The sequence below is a fragment of the Alligator mississippiensis genome, chromosome 10, assembly GCF_030867095.1.
Source record: "Alligator mississippiensis isolate rAllMis1 chromosome 10, rAllMis1, whole genome shotgun sequence".
Taxonomy (NCBI): domain Eukaryota; kingdom Metazoa; phylum Chordata; order Crocodylia; family Alligatoridae; genus Alligator; species Alligator mississippiensis.
In genome coordinates, this window is record NC_081833.1 from 62702745 (window position 1) to 62723428 (window position 20684).

Genomic DNA, 20684 nt, shown 5'->3' on the forward strand with positions numbered 1-20684 from the left:
ATAAACTGGATCAGTGTGGAGAGCAGAAACATTTTACATCATCCAGCAGAAGTAGAATGTTTGAAATTTGACTCCAAAGAGATGCCACCCTTAATATGTTGAAAGTGCACAAGACAACTTTTCCATTGCAACGTCTTAACAATAAGGTTTTAAATTGTAAGCAAATGCTGTGGCAGGAACTTTCCAGGTGTTTGGTTTGAACTGTGCCAGTTTTGGATATGCTACCTATTAAGTATACATACAAGTAATATTATAGTACAAAAATGCAGACATATTCATGTTGTTATGTATGGGTGGTTGTCATCAAGTGGCGTTCTAAGCTTGGAGCTGCTGTGATTGAGCTGTAAAAGCAAAATCGTGTATGTTTATTACATAGCATTTAATTCTTGTAGTGCCCTCTCCTGGCAAAATTTGGAAATGTCAGGTGCTTTTGCATTAATAGTCGAAAGCAGCTCGTGGTCTATCAGCTAATTACTACTTAGTTTGCTGAAATATTTTGACAAATCACTGTGTCCTCTTTGCAGTCTTACCTTGCCAAGCAGCCAGCTACACCTACAAGAGCATCAGTAAGTACATATTCCATAATCTCTCAAAAAAGGTGGGGCAGGTTTTTTTTTTTCTACTCTGGGAAGCCATTTATAAAATTTCTAAACAAGGTTCTTGAGAATCTATTATATGAATGGAATATTGAAAATAAACCCACCCTTACAGCGCATTAAGTGTGGGGTAGGTGTAATGTTCATAAATGTAACTACAAAATCAAATTTAATGGAGCCCAACAGATTATAACGTACCCATAGGGATTCAGATGTAATTGGTTGTGAAAACAGCATAAAATTATTCAAAAACTGATCAGGTGAATTGAAAATGTGCTGTGATTATCCTCTGCCAGTGCTATACCACTCTCCCCACAGCTGAATTTTTTTTCAATGCAAGTGTATACACATTAATTCATAAATGTAAAGGTAAAAATAGGTGGGATTTTTAAAAGGTGGCTTGTATTTAATAACTTTTCTTAACTCTACTTGGAATACATTAATCTGTTAGTGGGGATGTTTTGGGTTTTTTCCCTTCACTTATTTTTATTATTTGGACCATTTTATTTAAGGAATCTCCTGCACGAGGACCTGCAGGATCCCCAAGAACCCAAGGCAGATCTGGCCCTGCCAACGTACCCAGTGCCTCGCCGATAACATCAGTTAAGAAACCAGATCCAAATATTAAAAGTATGCATTTGCGTTCATATTTTGTCATGCATCTTATTAGCCTCTTAAAAATGAAATAGTTGATTCTTCCTACACAGAAAAAATGTGATGTTTACTCAGTAATCCTTCTGTTTGAGCTCTGTGTGACAGTGAATGGTGATAGAGCCTTAGTTTTGGACCTTGATTGTCAAGACACTTGTCATCTTGAAGTAGACTTTTACTTTTGCCAATACAGTCAAAGTTTTAAACACTGAGCTACTAGGACAGAGGTTCTCAAACTGTGGTCTGGTCTGCGAGCTCCATTCAGGTGGTCCTCAAGCTTGCAGAACAATTGAGAATATCTGTACTTGTAAGGTAAGACTACTGATGTTAAAATATGAGTCATGTGCTTTGATTTGTAGAACAAAAAAGGCTTATTAAGTGGTCTGCTGAGACCCTCAGCAATTTTCAAGTGGTCCTCAAAAAAATAAAGTTTGAGAACCACTGTACTAGGCGTTACCTAAAACAAGGCTCTCAGCCAGTTGGATAGTTAGAATGTGAAACCTTCTTCAGTTTTCTCTCCCATTCCCTCCCTGCTAGCCCCTTCCCCCATATTTTGTTTTTCCCTCAGTTTCTTTGGTCTTGTACCTAACTTTCAGCTTGATTGACACCTTTTTTCTGTAGCAGTGCCATAGGTATTGGTGCCCATAGTGCTTCAAGTAGCTTAGTGTTTTAAAATATTCCTAATAAGATAAAGTTTCAATTATTTTGGGCTGATGTGCTAATTAGTGGCTGGCTTCCCCCCACCCTTTGAGTGATGAAGGTAGGGGTGTTCCTCATCACCAGTCTAAGGCTTTGTACAGACATTCAGATTCTCTTGGGAGAGTTGCAGCTCTTTGTTAGTGTACAGATGTTCAGGCTTTTCCTCCTAAAGTAAAATGGCCACTGCAAGATAAAAGTAACCTAGGACCAACCAGGGTTAGATCATTCCCAGGAGAGTTTCTCCTAGGAGAGTGTGTGTACGTGCTGTTAATTGCACATAGAGGTGTAGCAAGCACTTTTAAAGAGCCTAAGGTTGGGGCAACTATGCTGATGGCTACTGGGTATGGAGCTGTGTTGCCTAACTCCTATGGCTGCCAACAGCACAGGGCTGTCCTTTTCATAGCAAAGATGCCTGACTGGAGGGGCACTACTGGCATCCTCTCTGAGTCAGTCCCCAGGGCTAGTGCTCTGCTTCTCCCGCCCTAATTATGCTGATGGTTACATACTTAAATATATGGATTGCTCCTGTTGGGGTGGCTACTGACCTGCTTCCAAGGCATATCCCACTGCAGTATGCCTGGGTTCTGTCTTCTCACTCAAAATAGCTCTATGCTGATTCATATTCAACACCTTTGGGTCTTGCGTGTGCTCCAGAAACCTTTTTGTAGCAGCCACAGCAGTTGAAGAAAGAGTGTATTGAACACTATATTTTCTTGCATCTGAGTCCTGAAAGCATGTACCCAAACTAAGAGTAGCAGTTGTCTTGGACATTGCTCTCCTCTGTATAACTGAGATAAGTATAATGGAGAAGGAAAACACTTTTAATATTTTATTTATTAACAGATTAGGTAGACATTTGCAGTTGCCTTCTGTTTTTTTTAAATATTTGTGAGCTTTCAGGCCTCCCAGTGAAAGGATCAGCTATAACGTGAAATAGCTATAGTTGCCTGAGATAAGTTTTTGTTTGTTCAGTTTTTTGTTTGTTTTTTTTTTAACTTAAAGATGGCAGAATTTGGGCAAAGTGCCTGAAAGAAACATTCCCAGGCAGAAGCTAAATTCATACAAACAAAAACCTTGTTCACACACATCTCTGTTAAAAATGAATTAGTTTGAATTAAAATGCCTTGCTGCTCTTCAGTTCAAGTCTGTGTCAGCATTCTTTCTTTGGCTTAGGGTCCTGTTTTGATTTTAAATTGGTCTGTTTTTATGAACCTCAGCACAATAGAAATGAGGTAGAAGTGTCTGCACAAACTTTTACTGAAAGAGTAACAAAAGGTGCGAATTAAAACTTGAGTTAAGATTCCTCCAGACTAGAGGATAAACATGTGATATTAGCATGTATAGATTAACATGTGCCAGCTAGCCATGTTTAATGGCTTGCTGTAGATGTTGCTTGGCATGCTAAGCTAGTTAAATTAACCCCCGCAGGTCGCCCTGGCCCTAAGCTTCAATTTAACCAATTCAGCACTTGTCAGGCTAACATATTATTGAATATCTTTGTATTTTTATATTGGGGGGAGAGTTCTAAATACCTGTCTTGCTACTGTAATAGTGCTTTACTTACTTTGAGAACTTGGTAACATAGTGCTTATTTGCTTGCGTTTTGTCTTGCAAGGGGGAATTCAAAGGATTTGCTCTGTTTTTCAACAGCTACACAGTAGAGCTGTAATTAATTTTTCTAATGCTAGAATAGCTGTAGTTTTCAAGATATACATGCTGTTTATAGATTTCAACACACCAGTTCCTATAATAAAAATTCAATCTTATTCTAAAATTGGGTTGAATACCTACGTGTTTCAGAAATACTATAACAGCTAATTTGTAATAAATATGTAAGCAAACTTGGCATGTGTACAGTTACCATTCTGTAGTAAAACCTAAAACCATGTTGTAGACTCAGGATGAAATTCTGAGAAACACCTCTGTGAAGCTCAGCCTAGGAAGTACAACTCAGGGGAAGCAAGGCACTATAAGATGTCTTTCTCTACACTGTGAGCTGCCTTTGGTGTTGGTGTATTTCAGTCTCTTCACACTGCCTTGTCCCTGGGCTTACAGAAGTTGGATGAGGGGGCAGTGGCATTTACTACTCTAGCATTGAGTCGAATAGAAGAGATTTTTCCCAAATGTAATATTTTTTTTTCTTTTGGCTGCTATGTTTGTCAGAGACGGAAATAATGTGTTTTTTCAACTCTTAGGTTTCCATCTTGAATCCAAAAATGTCTGTAGCCTGACATCCTGTTTCTATCTGAGTAATGTGTATTTTTTTTTTGTTTAGATAATGCTGCAAGTGAAGGCGTATTGGCTAGCTTCTTTAACAGTCTGTTGAGTAAAAAGACTGGTTCTCCTGGGAGTCCTGGAGCTGGAGGAGGGCAAAGCACAGCCAAAAAATCAGGTATTGAAAACCTGGGGTGTTGCAGAATATTTTGCAGTTTGTGTTTGACTTGAACCATATGCAAATGAATGTTTATCATTTTAAGCTAGTCAACTAGCAAAGCTTGACAGATGTGATTCAGAGCCAAACTATAAAGCCTTTTGAAGTTTTGCAGACTCTCAGGCTTCAGTTAAACCTGTTGTTATTTGACCCTTTTAATTGAAGTTGCACTACTGGGAAATAAAAAGCACTGAGCTTTGACTTGTATGCATGCAGAAGGTGTTAATCTACTTAGTAGTTAGGGTATTTTATTTCCAAATTCTCTTCTTATCTGGCACTTGGCCACCACGTAGTTAAAAGGAAGGAATTCGGCTTATTTGTTTTGGGCTGCTGTTTCTAATGAAATAGCTGAAATCTCTCTGGAATTCATATTTTAACTATTTAAATACTTGATGCAACAACTTGGTCATCTCAGTATTCACTGCCATCAGAAGCAATGGGTAGCCTTGGTCAAAGGACTCAATTGTATCTGGTAGTGGCACCATCACAGGGGAGATAAACCTTCCATAAATAACCAATTATAGACTAAGAAAGAGAAAAGGAAGTATCTAGAATTTTTCCACCTGCAACTTAAATGACTGAATTTGACTTTCTAATGCCTAGTGTTTATTGTACAACAATTCACCCAGAATATACAGCTGACAAAATTAGCTGTCAGGACTGGTGCTTTGTCTCCTTTATCATGTTTGCTATTGGTTTTCTTTCTCCCTTTTTCTATTGGAATCAGGCTCGTACTTACTTTCAAAACTGTCAGTTATTCAGTGAAGAAATCCATGCCTTATTTCTATTTTCAGATTTCTTAACTTAGTCATTATTGTGCTGTAGTGCTAGAACCACAGGCTTAAATACTGGGAAACATTCTTTTTAAGAGAAATAAATTACTGGAACAGACCTACTTTGATACAGTCCTGTTTGGGACTTGCTTAGGCTATCTATTCTGGTTCGCTTCTGTTCAGAAGACTTTTTCTCACTACTCAGTGGTTCCTAGGAACTCTTAAATTCCAGCCTAAATTAATTTGACACCTTCGTCCCCTCCTCCCCCATTTAGATCAGATTGTCTTTTGTTTTGGTGTTGCACTCTATAAATACATCCAGGGAGTAGTTGTGGCCCTCCGCCTTCACTTTTTTTTTTCCAGAGAAGACTGACTAACTTCATGTAGCCTCTTCCTGCATGATAGACCAGCGGTTCCCAAGCTCTGACAGATTGTGCACCACCAATTTAAATTGATACAACCTTAAGTACCACCAGCACATTTTTGTCATATAAAGTAATTATAATAAATTTGTTAACGTGTAGCACTGACAGGTTTTCCACATACCTGTACCCACAGTTTGGGAACCACCATGATAGACTGTTTCCCTAATTGTTCCTAGCAGCCCCTCTCTTTCATGTGCTCCAGTTTGAGCTTGCTTATCTTGGCCATGAGTGACCTAAATTCTATACAGTATTCCAGATGAGATATTTGCCATGGCCTTGTATGTGGTGGTATTGATACTATTGGACATATCTCCCTTGATAACAGCCTTGGGTTGTATTTGCCGCCTTTATGGCTCATGGTCATCCTGTGACTTCTGACAATGGTACAATGGACTTTCCATCATAAATAAAATCCTTTCTTGTTTCCAGACTTGTGATTCTCTTGATAGGTCTTTTCAAACAACACTGATTGGACTTTCAAGCTATATTAAGGGTTCCTAATAACATAGAAATTTGAAAAAGCTTGGGGTGGAAACCAGTGATGCTGGAGAGCCAGTAAAAGAACTACAGATATTACAAGAGATTTGAAAGGATTAATCATTGAGGAGCATATTTTTAAAATGATACTTAATTCTGGTAAGATGCTTACAGCAAGTTTTCATACACTAAAATGTTCTTGACTGATTTTCAGGTGCCCATCTTAAACTTTTTAAGGGAACCTAATTTTTAATAAGAGAGCCTTCTGAAAGTAGGAACACTTTTACAGTATCTAGTTAGTAAGATTACTTATAATCATAGAAAATTAGGCTTGGAAGGGATGACCTCAGGAGGTCATCTAGTCCATCATCCCCTGCCCAAAGCAGGACCATTCCCAACTAGATCATCCCAGCCAAGGTTTTGTGTAGGCAGGTCTTAAAAACCTCCAAGGATGCAGATTCCATAACCTCCATATGTAACCTGTTCCAGTGTTTTACTACGTTCCTTCTGAGAGATTTGTTTTCTTAATATCTACCCTAAATTTCCCTTGCTGCAGCTTGAGACGATTGCTTCTTGTTTTGTCATCTGCCACCACTGAGAACAGTCCAGCTCCATCCTCTTTGCAGCCACCCCTCAGGCAGTTGGAGGCTGCAGTTAAATCCCCTCTGTCTCCTCTGCAGATTAAACGAGCCCAATTCCCTCAGCCTCTTTTCAGAAGTCATGTGTTTCATTGCTCTCCACTGGACTCTCTCCAATTTGTCCACATCCTTTTTGAAATGGGGGGGCCCAAACCTGGACACATTACTCCAGATGTGACCTCACTACTGCTCAATAGAGGGAAATAATCACTTCCCTCAATCTTCTGGCAATGCTCCTACTCATGCAGTCCAGTATGCTGTTAACCTTCGCAACAAGGGCACACTGCTGGCTCATATTTAGCTGCTTGTCCACTGTAACCCCCCAGGTCATTTTCTGTACAGCTGCTGCTTAGCCAGTCACCCCCAGCCTGTACTGGTGCATGGGATTGTTCTGTCCTAAGTGCAGGACTTTGCACTTGTCCTTATTGACCCCCCTGAGATTTTCTTTTGGTCCAATCCTCCAATTTGTCAAGGTCTCTCTGAATACTAGCCCTACCCTCTAACATATTTACCTACTACTCCCCCCAGCTTGATGTCATCTCCAGATTTGCTGCGAGTGCACTCCATTCCATCTTCCAGGTCATTGATGAAGATATTGAACAAAACCAGCCCCAACACCAACCACTACTTGATACCGGCTGCCAGCTAGACATCAAGCCATTGACAACCCTTTGAGCCTGATGATCCAGCCAGTTTTCTAACCAGCTTAAAGTCCTTTCATTCAACCCATACTTCCTTAGCTTGCTTGCGAGAATGTTGTGGGAGACTGTATCAATGGCCTTGCTAAAATCATAGATTTCATAGACGTTGGGGCTTGACAGGACCTTGTGAGATCATCAGGTAGGGCAGGAAGTCAACCAGGGTCAGATGACCCCAGCAAGATAAACATCCAGGCATTTCTTCTTGCACCAATTCTGGGGGGAGTCTATTCTAGACTCTGTAAGCTTGGATGGTAAAGAAGTTTTTCCTTATGTCCCATCCAAAATGGTCTTCTAATAGTTTGTGACCGTTACACATGTCTTCCTTTGGGGTGCTCTGGTGAACAGACATTCTCCTAGTTCCTGATGTACACCCCTTATATACTTATAGGCTGCTACCAAGTCATCCCTGAGCCTTCTCTTTTCCGGGATGAAAAGTCCCATGCCTCTTCTCATAAGTCCTGTTCGCTTGACATCTAATCATGCACGTGGCTCTCCCCTGGACTCTCTCAAGCTTCTCTGTGTCTTGCTGTGTGCTGTAAAGTCCAGAGCCTAGAATTGGATGCAGTACTCCAGCTGTGGCCTCACGAAGGCCACATAAAGCGGGAAAATTACTTCTCAGGTCTTGTTTTAGATGCATCGGTAGACGCAAGCCAGAGTTTTATTTGCTTTGCCAGCAGCGGTATCGCATTTGTGGCTCATATTCATCTTGTGATCTATCATGACCCCCAAGTCTCTTTTGGTCATGGTGCTAATGAGGGTAGCACTGCCGAGCCTATAAGTATAATGTAGGTTCTTTCTCCTGAGGTGGAGCACCTTGCATTTCTCTGTATTGAATGTCGTTAGGTTTTGATCAACCCACCCTGTGAGCCTGTCCAGGTTAGCCTGAATCACCAGCCTATCCTGTAGCATGACTGCATTTTCACATAATGTGGTGTTGTCTGCGAACTTAGCCGGTCCGTTTCTGACGTGCAAATCCAGATAATTTCTGAATATATTAAAGAGCACAGGTGTGAGTATTGGGCCCTGGGGGATACCACTGATCACCATGTGCCATGTTGACTCAGTTCCAGCGACTATCACCGTCTGGGTCTGACCACAGAGCCAGTTCCCCAGCCATTGGATCGTAAGGTTGTTGAGGCTGCAGTTCCCCAATTTTGCCATGAGGAGATCATGGGAGACCAAGTCAAAGGCTTTTTTGAAATCTAAATATATGACATCAACCTCTTCTCCCCTGTCCAGGTGATGCATCACCTGGTCATAGAAGGAAATGAGATCTGTCAGGCAAGACCTACCTGCAATGAAGCCATGTTGGACATCTCTCAGAATGTTGTCTTCTGTTACCCTGTTGTTGATGGATTGATTTCCCCCCCCCCAAATCTTTCCAGGGATTGAGGTCAAACTGACTGGCTTGTAGTTTCCTGGATCTTCCTTCCTTCCTTTCTTGAAGATAGGCACCACATTGGCCTTCTTCCAGTCTTTTAGAACCTCTCCCAAGCACCATGAGTTCCCAAATATCCTTGCCATTGTTTGTGCTATGATGTCAGTCCACTCTTTTAGCACTCTTGGGTGCATTCCGTCCAGGCCAGCTGACTTGTGGATGTCCAGCCTCTCAAGCTGTTTCCTCACAAGATCTTTGCCAATTATAATCATATGTTAGCCTTTACCCTGGTAATCCTGCATCCTGTCAGGCAGGGTGATCCCCTTGGGCTGGTGGAAAACCAATGCAAAGTAATCGTTGAGGAGATTAGCTTTTTCTTGGGTGTCGGTTGTCAGCTGCCCAGTTTGGTTCAGCAAGTGTCGAGTGTTACTCTTTTTTTTTTTTTTCCAACTTCCCATGCATCTGAAGGACTATTTATTGTCCTTGGTTCCTGTAGCCAGTTTGAGTTTGGTTTCAGCCTTGGCTTTTCTGCTTCGATCCCTACAGGTGTGGGCCAGTGCTGAATCCTCCTTAGTGGTATTTCCTGACTTCCATTCCTTATAAGCTTCTCTTTTCAGATTCAGGAGGTCTCTGAGTTCCCTGTTGAGTCAAGGGGGTCTCCCAGTCCTTTTGCTACCTTTCCTATGGGCCGGAATGGATTTCCTTTGTGCTTTTAAGATTGCATCCTTAAGGACCGACCACTTATCATGGACTCTTCTTTCCGCCAGATCATAGTCTCTCAGGGCCTCAACAACCAACCTCCTGAGCCAGTACCAGATCTAGCAGTGCCTTACCTCTTGTCAGCCCATAGACTTCTTGAGTCAAATAGAGCTCAGCAATCCAAGTGAGGAAGCTTTGTAACCGATCCGATTTGGCTGAATGCTCTTCCCATGAGATGTCAGGGGGGGTTGAAGTCACCCATGATGACCATGCACCAAGAGCATGCAGCCTCTGCCAGTTCCCTAGAGAATTTGTGGTCAAGCTCTTGTTCCTGGTTAGGAGGGCTAGGTATATCAAGGTATATCATGTCTAACTCATATCAAGGCACGTTGCGTCGACTGCTTTTCTCATATGCACGGAGCCAGTCATTTCATCATAGAAAGCAGTGAGATTGGTCAGGCATGACTTGCTCTTGGTGAATCCATGCTTACTGTTCCTAATCACCATCATCTCCAGGCTTTGAAATGGATGCCTTGTAAATCTGCTCCGTGGTCTATCCAGGGACTGAGATGAAGCTAGCCAGTCTGTAGTTCCCTGGATCCTCCTCCTCTTTCTTAAAGATGGGCACTATATTTGCCCTTTCCCAGTCATCCAGGACTTTTCCCAGCCACCATGAGTTTTCAAAGGTAATGGCCAGTGCTCTGCAATCACATCAGCCAGCTCCCTCAGGATCCTTGGGTGCATCACATCTGGCTCCATGGATTTGTACACATCCAACTTTTCTATATAGTTCCTTACCTGTTTTCACTACTGTTGGCTGCTCACCGCCTCCCCAGACTGTGCAGTCCGGTGCAGTAGTCTGGGAGCTGACCTTGCCTGTGAAGACTGAAGTGAAAAAGGCATTGAACACTTCAGCCTTTTCTGCATTCTCTGTCACTAGGTTGCCTCCCACATTCAGTAAAGGATCCACACTTTCCCTGACCTTCCTTTTGCTGCTGACATACTTGTAGAAACCCTTCTTGTTCTTCTTCGCATCCTTTTGTAGCTGCAACCCCAGCTGCACATTGGCCTTCTTAATTTCATCCCTGCATGCCTGAGCAGTACCTTTATACTCTTCCCTAGTTGTTTATCCAAGTTTCCACTTTTTGTAAGCTTCCTTTTTATTTGTTTTTGTTTTGGCTCACTGAAGAGCTCCCCACTAAGCCAAGCTGGTTTCCTGCCATACTTGCTAGTCTTCCAATAGGTTGGGATGGTTTGTTCCTGTGCCCTCAGTAAGGTTTCTTTTAAAGTACAGCCAGCTTTCTTAGACTCCTTTTACCCCTCAGACTGGCCTCCCCTGAGTAAAGAAGTTTTTCTGTGTTGAAGAAGCAGTGCACCAGGATTACCTTCGAAAGGGTGGGAGTTTCATGTTCTGTCTTGAGTGATGAAAGACGCTATAGATTGTAGTTGATCCAAGGAGAAATTTGGGTGCTGTTTGACAGCCTCACCTGGGCTGGCGCTGTTTGGCCAGTCTCTACCTTTGCAGTTAACTCTGTAGCCACTCTTAGTTACCTTTTGGTGTTTAAATGAACTTTTCTCAGCTGCTATCTGACATTGGTGCGTGATTCTTGGTGTGCGTTTGTCTCTTTTATTGACTACTAGGGAAAAAAAGGTCCGTGTGTAAAGAAATTTTGGAATGGCAAGATTTGGCTGCGCTTTCTTGCACAATAAATGGGAATTGAAGTTTCCTGTTCTTGTTCCTTTTTTTGGAGGGGAGGTTATAAGCTTCATCCAAGGTCTTGAAGAGGCAAATGGGAAGCCTTAGCCAACTCTTCCAAGGAACTGTTCGCATTATGGAAAATATCTTTTTTTTTTTTTTAAACACACAACTTCCTCTTTATTGAGCCTGGGAAGGAAGGCTGGTTTTGTTTTTGCAAGCTTGTTTGTGTTTTTTGTTGGAGAGATGCTTTTATACATGGTGACCAATGTAGTCACAAAGTGGAGAATGATTTGGCAGCTGTCTTGTCCATTTAAAGCAGGGGTGGGCAAAATGCAGCCCATGGGCCAGATGTGGCCTGCCAGGCCATTCTGTCCAGCCCACAGGGCCCCTAAAAAAATTAGACAATTAATATTTATCTGTCCCTGACTGTCTGTCATACAGCCCTTGGTGGCATGCCAAAACTCAGTAAGCGGCCCTCATCCCAAAATAATTGCCCACCCCTGAGTTAAGGAGCTTGCAGGAGGAATTGTTCAGGAGTGTTCTGCAGACGTACAGGTCCAGTTCATGTGCCATTCACATCATACATTGCAAGACATTTTGATTTGGCCAAATTCAGTTTGTGAGCAGTGGTATGTGTGCGTGTGCGTGCATGCGCACCTTAATTTAGCATTCTCCTGTATTGCAAGGGAATTGAGTTAGGTTAGCATTAAAAGTGGAAACAAACCAGACTGACCAGACATTTTTTTTTAAATTAATTTGAGCAGCTGCTTCAGTTCCTGTGTGGTTGATAGTAATGTGAGATTTTAGTGGGTATTCGTATCTAAACCTTTTACAACAATGGAAGATAAAGGGTTTCATCTTTTACACTTTGGAAAAAGTGCTTACATTTCTGACAAGTCAAATCTTGCTACTTAATGTTTTCAGCATGTACCCTGGAAAAATCCACCTAACATTTTGAATACACTTGAGCTGGAAAACAGATGTTTGTTGAATTTTTTGGCTATGTAAGAGGTCACTGGAGAAAGCTGTACAGCATTCTAGAAGAGACAGTTTTGTTTTGAGGGCCTGTCTAGAAGCATTGCTTTTTAATCTTAATGTTTGTGTATTTTAGCTTTAATATGTATTATGCAATTCCAGATTCCCATTTACAAATGGAGATGCAAATAAATTTGTCACTTGTTCATATAAAGCATAAAAAAGTAAAACTAACACCAGACTTTCTCGTGGGAAGATCTCCAATTTAGATAAATTATCTTGAGTGTGTTTTTAATAGACCAACCCACTAAAATCAACCCTTCATGAGAGATCAAGTAGTATGCAATCTATATTCATTTTTTCCTTTAGAAATAACATTGTTAAACATTCTTTTCCTGAGAGAAATGCACTTAATTAGAGAAACTGTGATTTACAAACCAAAACTAGAATAATAATTTTGTAACAAGTGCCCTATGTATCTTGTCATCTTGTGAAACTTCATAAATGTTCTGACACAAACATAAAGACTTGATTACTTTTGAATTTCATGACAGAAACCTCTGAATGTGATTGTTCTCAAAACTTAATTTGCCACAGAGTGTAATTGCCATAGATACGGTTATGTATAAACAGCTTAATTGCGCTGTACAGTAAGACCTGATTAATTTCCCACTTTAAAATAGTAGTCTTTTCATAGACATTACTTGGAATTGGATCAGGTCCTGTATTCTTCACTAGATGGGAAAACAGTGAGGAGGTATATAATCCAATGACTTAATGATAAATGTTGTTAATGTTTTGTGCTTCGCTAATGAAAATAATGTATTGTAACTATATTATGCAAATGTTGTCTTTTTTAGGACAAAAGACTGTTTTGACAAATGTTCAAGAAGAACTGGATAGAATGACTCGCAAGCCAGACTCGATGGTAACAGCAAACTCTTCACCAACAGAAAATGAAGCTTGATAGTGCTTAAAAATGCATATGTAAATGACCAAATAACTATGTATATTGATCTGATAAGACCAGGAGTTTTCTGCTGTGGCAGATGCTATCAGTTTTCTTGGGGCAGGGGAAATGAACTTAAACTTCATTGGCTTGTCCCAGTATAAAGTGCACATTCAGGAAGTTTGCATATAAAATCCCTCTGTATAAGATAACCATGTAGAGTTTATATAGGGCAATTCTTTTGATTTTGGAGGTTAGCAGGTGCAGCTGCATTTCTTGTTATGAAGAGCACAGAGAAGCAAAATGCAGGATTCCTATTGAAATACTACTACTGACTGCACATGAAGCAAGAAAGACAAATTCCTTTTTCAGAGTTACTGGAATTGGCCATTTGTATGTTTACAAATGTATTTGTATACTTGGAAAGGGGGTGATGTAGCTGAGCATTATTAGATGAGGAAAGAAACCAAGGTAGGAGATGCAGCACAAAAAGGGGAAACAGACTTGGCTCAGTGTGGGGGGAAAAAAGAATGTTGGATGTACTGGAGAGGAGCAATGTTACTAAATCCTGTGGTTGACGTAGGGACAGTAATCACTGTTTTAAAAGGACTACTTTAAATTAGACTTATCAGCCAAACACTTAAGCGTCATGGGAAATTATCCTGGTTACATATTGTCTTTAGTTTTAGCAACAAAGAAAAAGTACAGAATGTGGATGCCCTTTTTTGGTGTAGCTGACATGGGAGAAACTATAACTTGCTTAGATCCAAGTGCCTGGCACTGTGTGATTCGTTCTTAGAAGGTGCTTGAACCTTATTGTGCACTGTAGTACAAATGGTCACTGTTCGGTTTTTATTTTAAAATCGATAGTTTTGACAACTTATTTAATTTTAAATCTTATTTTCTGATAGCTCCTGCCTTTTTTCTAAAAATGCCAAGTGGCTAGCTTACTACAAGTGATGGGTGTCGCATCATTTTACCATACTGAAAAGTGCTACAGAATACTCAAAAATATCTTTTTTTTATTTATTTATTTTTTTTTGTAACTTAATATTAGCTACCAAGCTGAAATTGATTCCTGCCTTACGCCTGGAAAGGTTGTCTTTCGAGGACCCTGTTTCCAACCACATAGGCTGGAGTCTATAGCCTGCTCCAGTTCTAACAAGAAACTGAAATTATGAATGTGTACATGGTGACTAGAACCAATGATTTTTGTTCTTTGTTTTTTCTTAATGTAGCATTTTCATATGGAAAGATGGATTGCAGTTGTCCGCTGTTGCTGTAATGGAGTTGTGTCCATGGGCACTTCAAACCATCATTCCGTAAAAAAAACAAACAAAAAAAACCCAACAACCCTCCCCCCCCCCAAATATATGGTTACTGAAATGGCACTTTGATTTTTATATAAGGTATATCTGTTTTACATATAAACACTACCATAAGTTAAAAGTACCAAGCATATTCTGTGCTCTTATTGCTGAAGGGAAAAAAACCACAATTTGAATTATGCAGAGTTTACTTTTTATGGATATAAACTTGTTGTACTAAATCTGATGTCTGGATATAACTTCCGTAATATATATTGTTACTTAAATATACAGAATTAGATTGACCACTAACAATACTGGACATAACTTCAAATGCTGTTACATCAAGAGGCTGTTTTTTTCCCTTGTTTTTGTGAGTTTGTCTAAATGCTACCTAGAAAACTAAGAGTATTTACTTGCCTCTTTGACAAACATTAACATAAGCCTATTACTTGTACCAGTTTATTTTTTAATTTTTTTTTTTTACTTTTTTTATACAAGGTTAGTTGCACAGTTGTTTAGATTAACAAGTAATCTGTGAGCCTGTGGGCTGCAGACAGGTTGTGTGGTGGTTCTGCCTGGTGTGTGGGATGCCAGGTGCATATCACCGCACCAGCAGAAGTAATTGCATACTGTCCTTGGACATTGAGGTTTTAAATTGGGGAATAAAACATCAACGGTAAAACCAGAAAATCTGAAGAAGTATATGTTCATAAAGGCATACAGTTGTGATGAGAACCTTAGTACAAGACTACAAGACTAATATTTTGTCATTTGAACCGAAAAGCACTTTCTATGCTAGTGTGGCTAAAAGTTAAGATTTGAAGTATTTTCCATTTTCATAAAAAATTCTTTTAAGATTTTATCAAAGCCAGGAAATGTATTATATTTTGTCAGTTGTGTAAAAAGAGGCTTCTGACAAAAACAAGTTTGATTTCCACTTTCTTACTGCAAGTGAATGCTCCTAGTTTGTTGGAAGGAAGTTTGTAAGTAATGTAATGTCCAGTGGTTGCCAAAGTCTACCAACTTTGGAGAGCTGCACATTTGTTTTTCTGGTGTTTTCAAGCATTGGAACCAAAGGCCAAACTGCAAACAGCCTTCACATTTTAAAGTAAAATTTAATTTTATTTGCAGGATACACTTGTATGGTAGACTGTTAAAACTATTATATGACTATATTTATATGCATTATAGTGATTGCATCTACTGTTCATGTTTAAACTAAGAAAATAAAAAAAACTATTCAACTTGAAGATAAGGCAGATATAAAGGTTAAGGATTGGCCCTCCATAAAAATGCTATGGTTATGCTGCTTGATTTTAAGTTTGCACTTTTTTATTGGCGTTTTAAAAACTGTGTTTAAACTGAACAGAATTTGTCATATTTTATTTTATTTAACTAAGTTGAAAGTGACTGCTTTGTACATCATGAACTTAACAATATACATGTTGTAAATGAAAGTTCCCTGTCCTGTACACTAAGTTTATTGATATTTTGGTTTTGGTTTTTGGTTTTCTTGGGGTTTTTTTTTTAAACTTACAATTAGGACTGCAGATGTATCGAACACAAACGTTAGTCCAACCGTATGGCTTTAACCAGGTGCAGTATGCGGTCATGTGGAATCTTGCTTTCTAGTGCTGGCGAAAATGAGGACGTCTTTAATTATTGGCTTCAATAAACACGAATCCAGACTGCTTAAAGTTGTGCTTTTTTTTCTTAACAACACCCTTCTAGAACTATTTTCAAGGGGGAAGGATAAAAGAGAAGCAAACTTGAGCTACCTCTTCATTTAGCACCATAAGCTAGCAGTAATGGCTTCCTAAGGGAACAATCCTGTCAGATCTTATGTATGCAGCACTTCTGTTGAATTCAGTGGTCATCTCTATATTACCAATGTTTGATGGCATAATTATGCCAATCAGGAAGATGCAGAGTTATACCTGCAAATCTGCACCCTTGTATTCAGCTTGGAGGCACAGGGGAAGCTGGATGAACCTATACAAAGTTCTAGTACTATAGGCCGCCTCCAGATAAGCGCAGCTGTGCGGTATGTGGTGCCACATACTGCACATTTAAATATTCTCCACGCTGCAAGGGAGTGCTGCCCATTTGTATGCCGCTCTGCTTTTTTTCTGCAGGTTTTTTGACCCTTGGATGTCCAGGGGTCAAAAAAAACCATATGGGGGGGGGGAATGCTGAGCGGCACACTCATGGGCAGCGCGTGTCGCTCAAAAGCAGAGCTGGGCCATCCAGAACTGCACTGCGGCTCCTGGCCAGGCTCAGCATGGCAGAATCGCCACTGCTGCAGCCCTGTGAGGCCCTCAGGACCCCAGGTAAGGCTGCTGGGGCCAGCCCAGTGTTGGTCCCAGCCTCCCCTACCCCACCCAGGGTAATTTGCTGTGCACCAAAGTGTGTGTGGCACACGCGTTCCCTGGAGACAAGCAGCGGCACAAGGTGTGCCACTGCTACTTGTCCCCGGGGAACCAAACATCAGTGCTCGTCTGGATGGAGTGCAGTTTTGCCAGTCTGTGCTGCGTCCATACTAGGACGGCGTTGCTGGCATACTATACTGCTGTGGCTCTATCGACAAAGTCTTCAGGTCTCGTTTGGGCCAAAGGTCTTAAGCACTGGGCCCAGGTTACAGGAATGAAAGGGAAGGAGATGCTATCCAGTTTCTATTCTCTGCTAAAAGCAATTCTGAACTCCATTTCCTAGGCTTCCAGCAGCCTTCTATCTTATCTGCCTCTTCTCCTGGGCTACTTTAGCTGCTAATAGCTAACTTTTTTGGCTCCATTTCACCCACTTGCTTGACTTTTTTCTCCCTCCTTAAATATTTAGCAACTCTTTTGCAGAGCTAGGATTTTAACTTGTATCTACCATAGAAATTCTGGTTACTCCAAATTTTATTATTTTTGTTTCAATAAAAAGTGACCGACTCCTTCAATTTCAAGTTTGTTTGCATTCAAAAATATAAAGTTACTATTGCATTCAATTCGTGTGAAGACTCATGACAGTAATAATACTGTTGGCTTGGTTTTTTAATGAGAAGTAAGCTCATAGGCATATTGCATTTTAGTAAGAGCTGATTTAATGCTATTAAAGAATAGAAAACAGTAAACTGAAACAAAAGGGCTAAAACAGTAAGAAAAAGCTTAGAAAACTTTAAAAAATGGAAGGAGAGAAGACTCGCATGAAGCAATTGGAATAAATGCAATATTATTTTTCATATGCAGTGTATGAAGTACAATGTGATGCTATTTTCTGGTCATTGCTTGGGTCAGAATTTAGGAAAAAAGGTTAAAATGGAAGGAAAAGGAGATAAATGATACTTGCACTAATGCAAACAAACTTGCAGTTTCATGTTTATGGGAACCGGTGAAAAATTACAGTATCTGAACAACTGAAATACTTCAACAAAGTGACACAAGTACATTTGCAATACTAGTACAGTGACTGAGACTATAAAGGAGAGAAGGGTGGAGGATGCTGTTCCTTTTGGCACGTTTTTGAAGTGCAGACACCAGGCTTAATTGGCTCTGAGCTAGTGGTGATGGCTGTTACTGGTGGGGACCACTGACATTTCGATTGTGTTTTTTGCAGAAAACGCAAAATTGGGCAGGCTTTGCAAAAAATGGCGGGCTTAAAATAAAAATTACCAGCCAGCAGAGGAAAGGGCGGGAAGCCCTGCAATCTTGGAGCATGGGGAGGAGAGGGAGAAGGGTTGCTCGCAGCAAGAGGTGGGGAGGCTGCAAGCAGCTGCGCTGGTCTCCATGGAGCCCCAGCCCAGCTCGTTGCATGTGTGCACCCACCACCAGCAATAAGCTGAGCTACAGTGCAGCCACAGACCCCAGTGCAGCCACTTGCAGCCTTCCCCAAGGCTCTGGACTCTGGGAAGACCCCTGCCACAGAGCCCAGGCCAGCTGTGGCCAGCAGCTACACCAGTGTCCACAGAGTCCTGGCCCAGCTCATTGCCAGCAGTAGGTCTATGCGTGCCTTGGGGCAGACAGCGGAGAAGGCACTGGGGCAGGGGCTGAGCTGCACCTGCCATTGGCATCAAACCAGGTCAGGACTCTAGTGCAGCCACTTGCAGCCTCCTGGCTGCCTGCCACAGCCAGCCTGGGACCCTGGTGCAGCTGCTTGCAGCCTCAACTTGGGTGGCCTGAAACTGTGGCTTAATTACCTTGGTTAAACCTGGGGAAGTGCTGAATAACATGGATTAATGGCTTCCCCGGGCTTAATCAGGGCAATTAAGATGTGGTTTGGGGCCATATGGCAATGTGGGTGGGGGGAGGGCAAGACTGCTGGGCCCCTCAGCAGATGAGAAACATGGGGGAACCCCCCCCACCACGTGCAGCCTGCAAAAATGGTGGATGGCCACACGATCTGCCCATGAAATCAGCCAGCTTCCTCCAAGTTCAGTAAACCCCTGGTTATTGGGTATTGTTTTCTCTCTTTAGTCTTTCTGCAGTTTTCCCCTTGTTAAACCCAGTTGCACCCATGTTAGGGTAGCTGTACAACAGCTTTTTAATTTGAGCTTTGTATTCATTTGCTACTGGTGTTAGATGGCTATGGTATATGTTCAGCTGACAGTTTTTTAATAGCTCTCCGATAGTTGGGGAAAAGTTGTTTTTGTAAGAGAATATCTAATATAGACCTGTTTCCAATTCAGGGAGGGAGCTAGCTATTTCAGCCTGCCAAAATATTTGACTCTTAGGATATAGCCTGAATTTCAGGAAATAAATTCACTCCTGTACCAAGAATTTGAGCCTGATCTTATTCTAGGTTTTTCTTTCTTTTTTTTTTTTTTTTTTGTTTTAATTACAAACATCAGAGTTATACAATCAGGGTAGGTGGGGTCAAATCAATGTTTGTTCTTTGTTGGTTCTGCCAGGAATTCTTACCTGGAAGCAGGCTACCTGCAGAAGTCATTATTTTTTACCTAACTGAATTGATTAGAGTGGGTTGTTTGGGGGGACGGGACAGGAAAGACCTGCAAAAATGTTTACTTCTAAGCAAAAAATCAAACCTAAATTATTTTGACCAAGAGATAGAATAGTTAAATCCAGAAACTGTTCACCAACATGGTAGCTTTGAGGCATTAGAGTTTAGGGGCCTTGTGTTCCTCTTCTCTCTTCTTCCTGCTTGAATATTTAAGAGATTTCTCCGTGTTGATGAAGGACATGATGCAGCCTGGGAGTTTCCTGATCAGATTATGTTGGAGGCCAGATGAAGTTTGACTGTGGGGCCTGTCCCATGGAGGAGAAAAGGGACCTGAGGGACTGAACTCCAGCTCCCAGAGTGCTCTAGTAGTCTATCTGAATGTATTTTTGTTTTGAGCTGGAAATTTAACTTGTCAGCTGTTCGCCTTTTTGTTTAACAAGCCAAATGTTCTAAAGCAAGCAGGCAGTTTTCAGAAAAGAATTGTTTTCCCAAAAGTGTCACTGGAAGAGCTCAGCCAGCTCTGGCTTCAAGTTACTTAAGAATTTGGGAACCATCCCCAGGTCTGTTTCTTGTGGAAGTAGGGGATGCTGAGCCTAGAATTAAGCAAGCCAAGCAGTCTGAATTGCTGCTTTGTGAGTCCATGCGACTGCTGTTATCCAGGTGTCTGAGAGGGTGTTTTTTTTTTTTTTAATTTCTATGGCAATATAGTCATAGAAAAATGTAACGTATAAGCAGAGCCATACTGATTTTTGCTGTAAGAGTTGCATGGGTGAAAACAACTGGGTCTAGCATCTTTGCTCCAAGAAGTTTGAATGGAAGTGAACACCAACTTGCAGGTATGTAGCAGAGCTCACAGTTTGAGTTGTGTTCAGTAAAGTTCATACATGGATTGTAGTGCTCTTAAACCTTTTTAGGGTCCTTCCTACCTTCTACAGAAGCTTTCTTCACAAGCATATTTACACAGTGGGTATTGGCCTGAGCTGAAGAGATGCCATGTTATCTGCAACTCCCACTGAAAAGTCAATTTAAACTGCAGTGCAATTTGAGCCGGAGTAAACAAAAATCCTACGTCACCACCTACACGTGCATTTAAGTGCAATAATTTACTCCACCATCAGATAGTACATGTATCTTACAGCGCCATTGAATAATCCTGTCAATTAGTCTACACTGGCCCAATTGCCACACATGTAGACAGTGACACTTTACTGCACTGTAAATTAGTCCACTGTGCAGGAAAGCGTATGTGTAGACGTGCCCACAGATTATCAGAATTATTCTGCTAGTTTTTGCTGTTTAGATACATTGTATCCAAAGAGAGATTCTTTCTCTGATTATATTTCTA

The 20684-nt window shown here is 41.0% G+C and overlaps 1 protein-coding gene across 1 annotated transcript in view; it reads left to right on the plus strand.

The window, feature by feature from the left end:
* Positions 1 to 16092, plus strand: part of DYNC1LI2 (dynein cytoplasmic 1 light intermediate chain 2) — a 36840-nt gene extending 20748 nt beyond the window's left edge. The window contains exons 10-13 of the mRNA XM_006269826.3: positions 525 to 566; positions 1109 to 1226; positions 4222 to 4338; positions 13003 to 16092. Coding sequence (XP_006269888.1) covers positions 525 to 566; positions 1109 to 1226; positions 4222 to 4338; positions 13003 to 13109 — 384 coding nt within the window. The 3' untranslated portion in view covers positions 13110 to 16092. The remainder of the gene's footprint in view (positions 1 to 524; positions 567 to 1108; positions 1227 to 4221; positions 4339 to 13002) is intronic.
* Positions 16093 to 20684: the final 4592 nt, after the last annotated feature.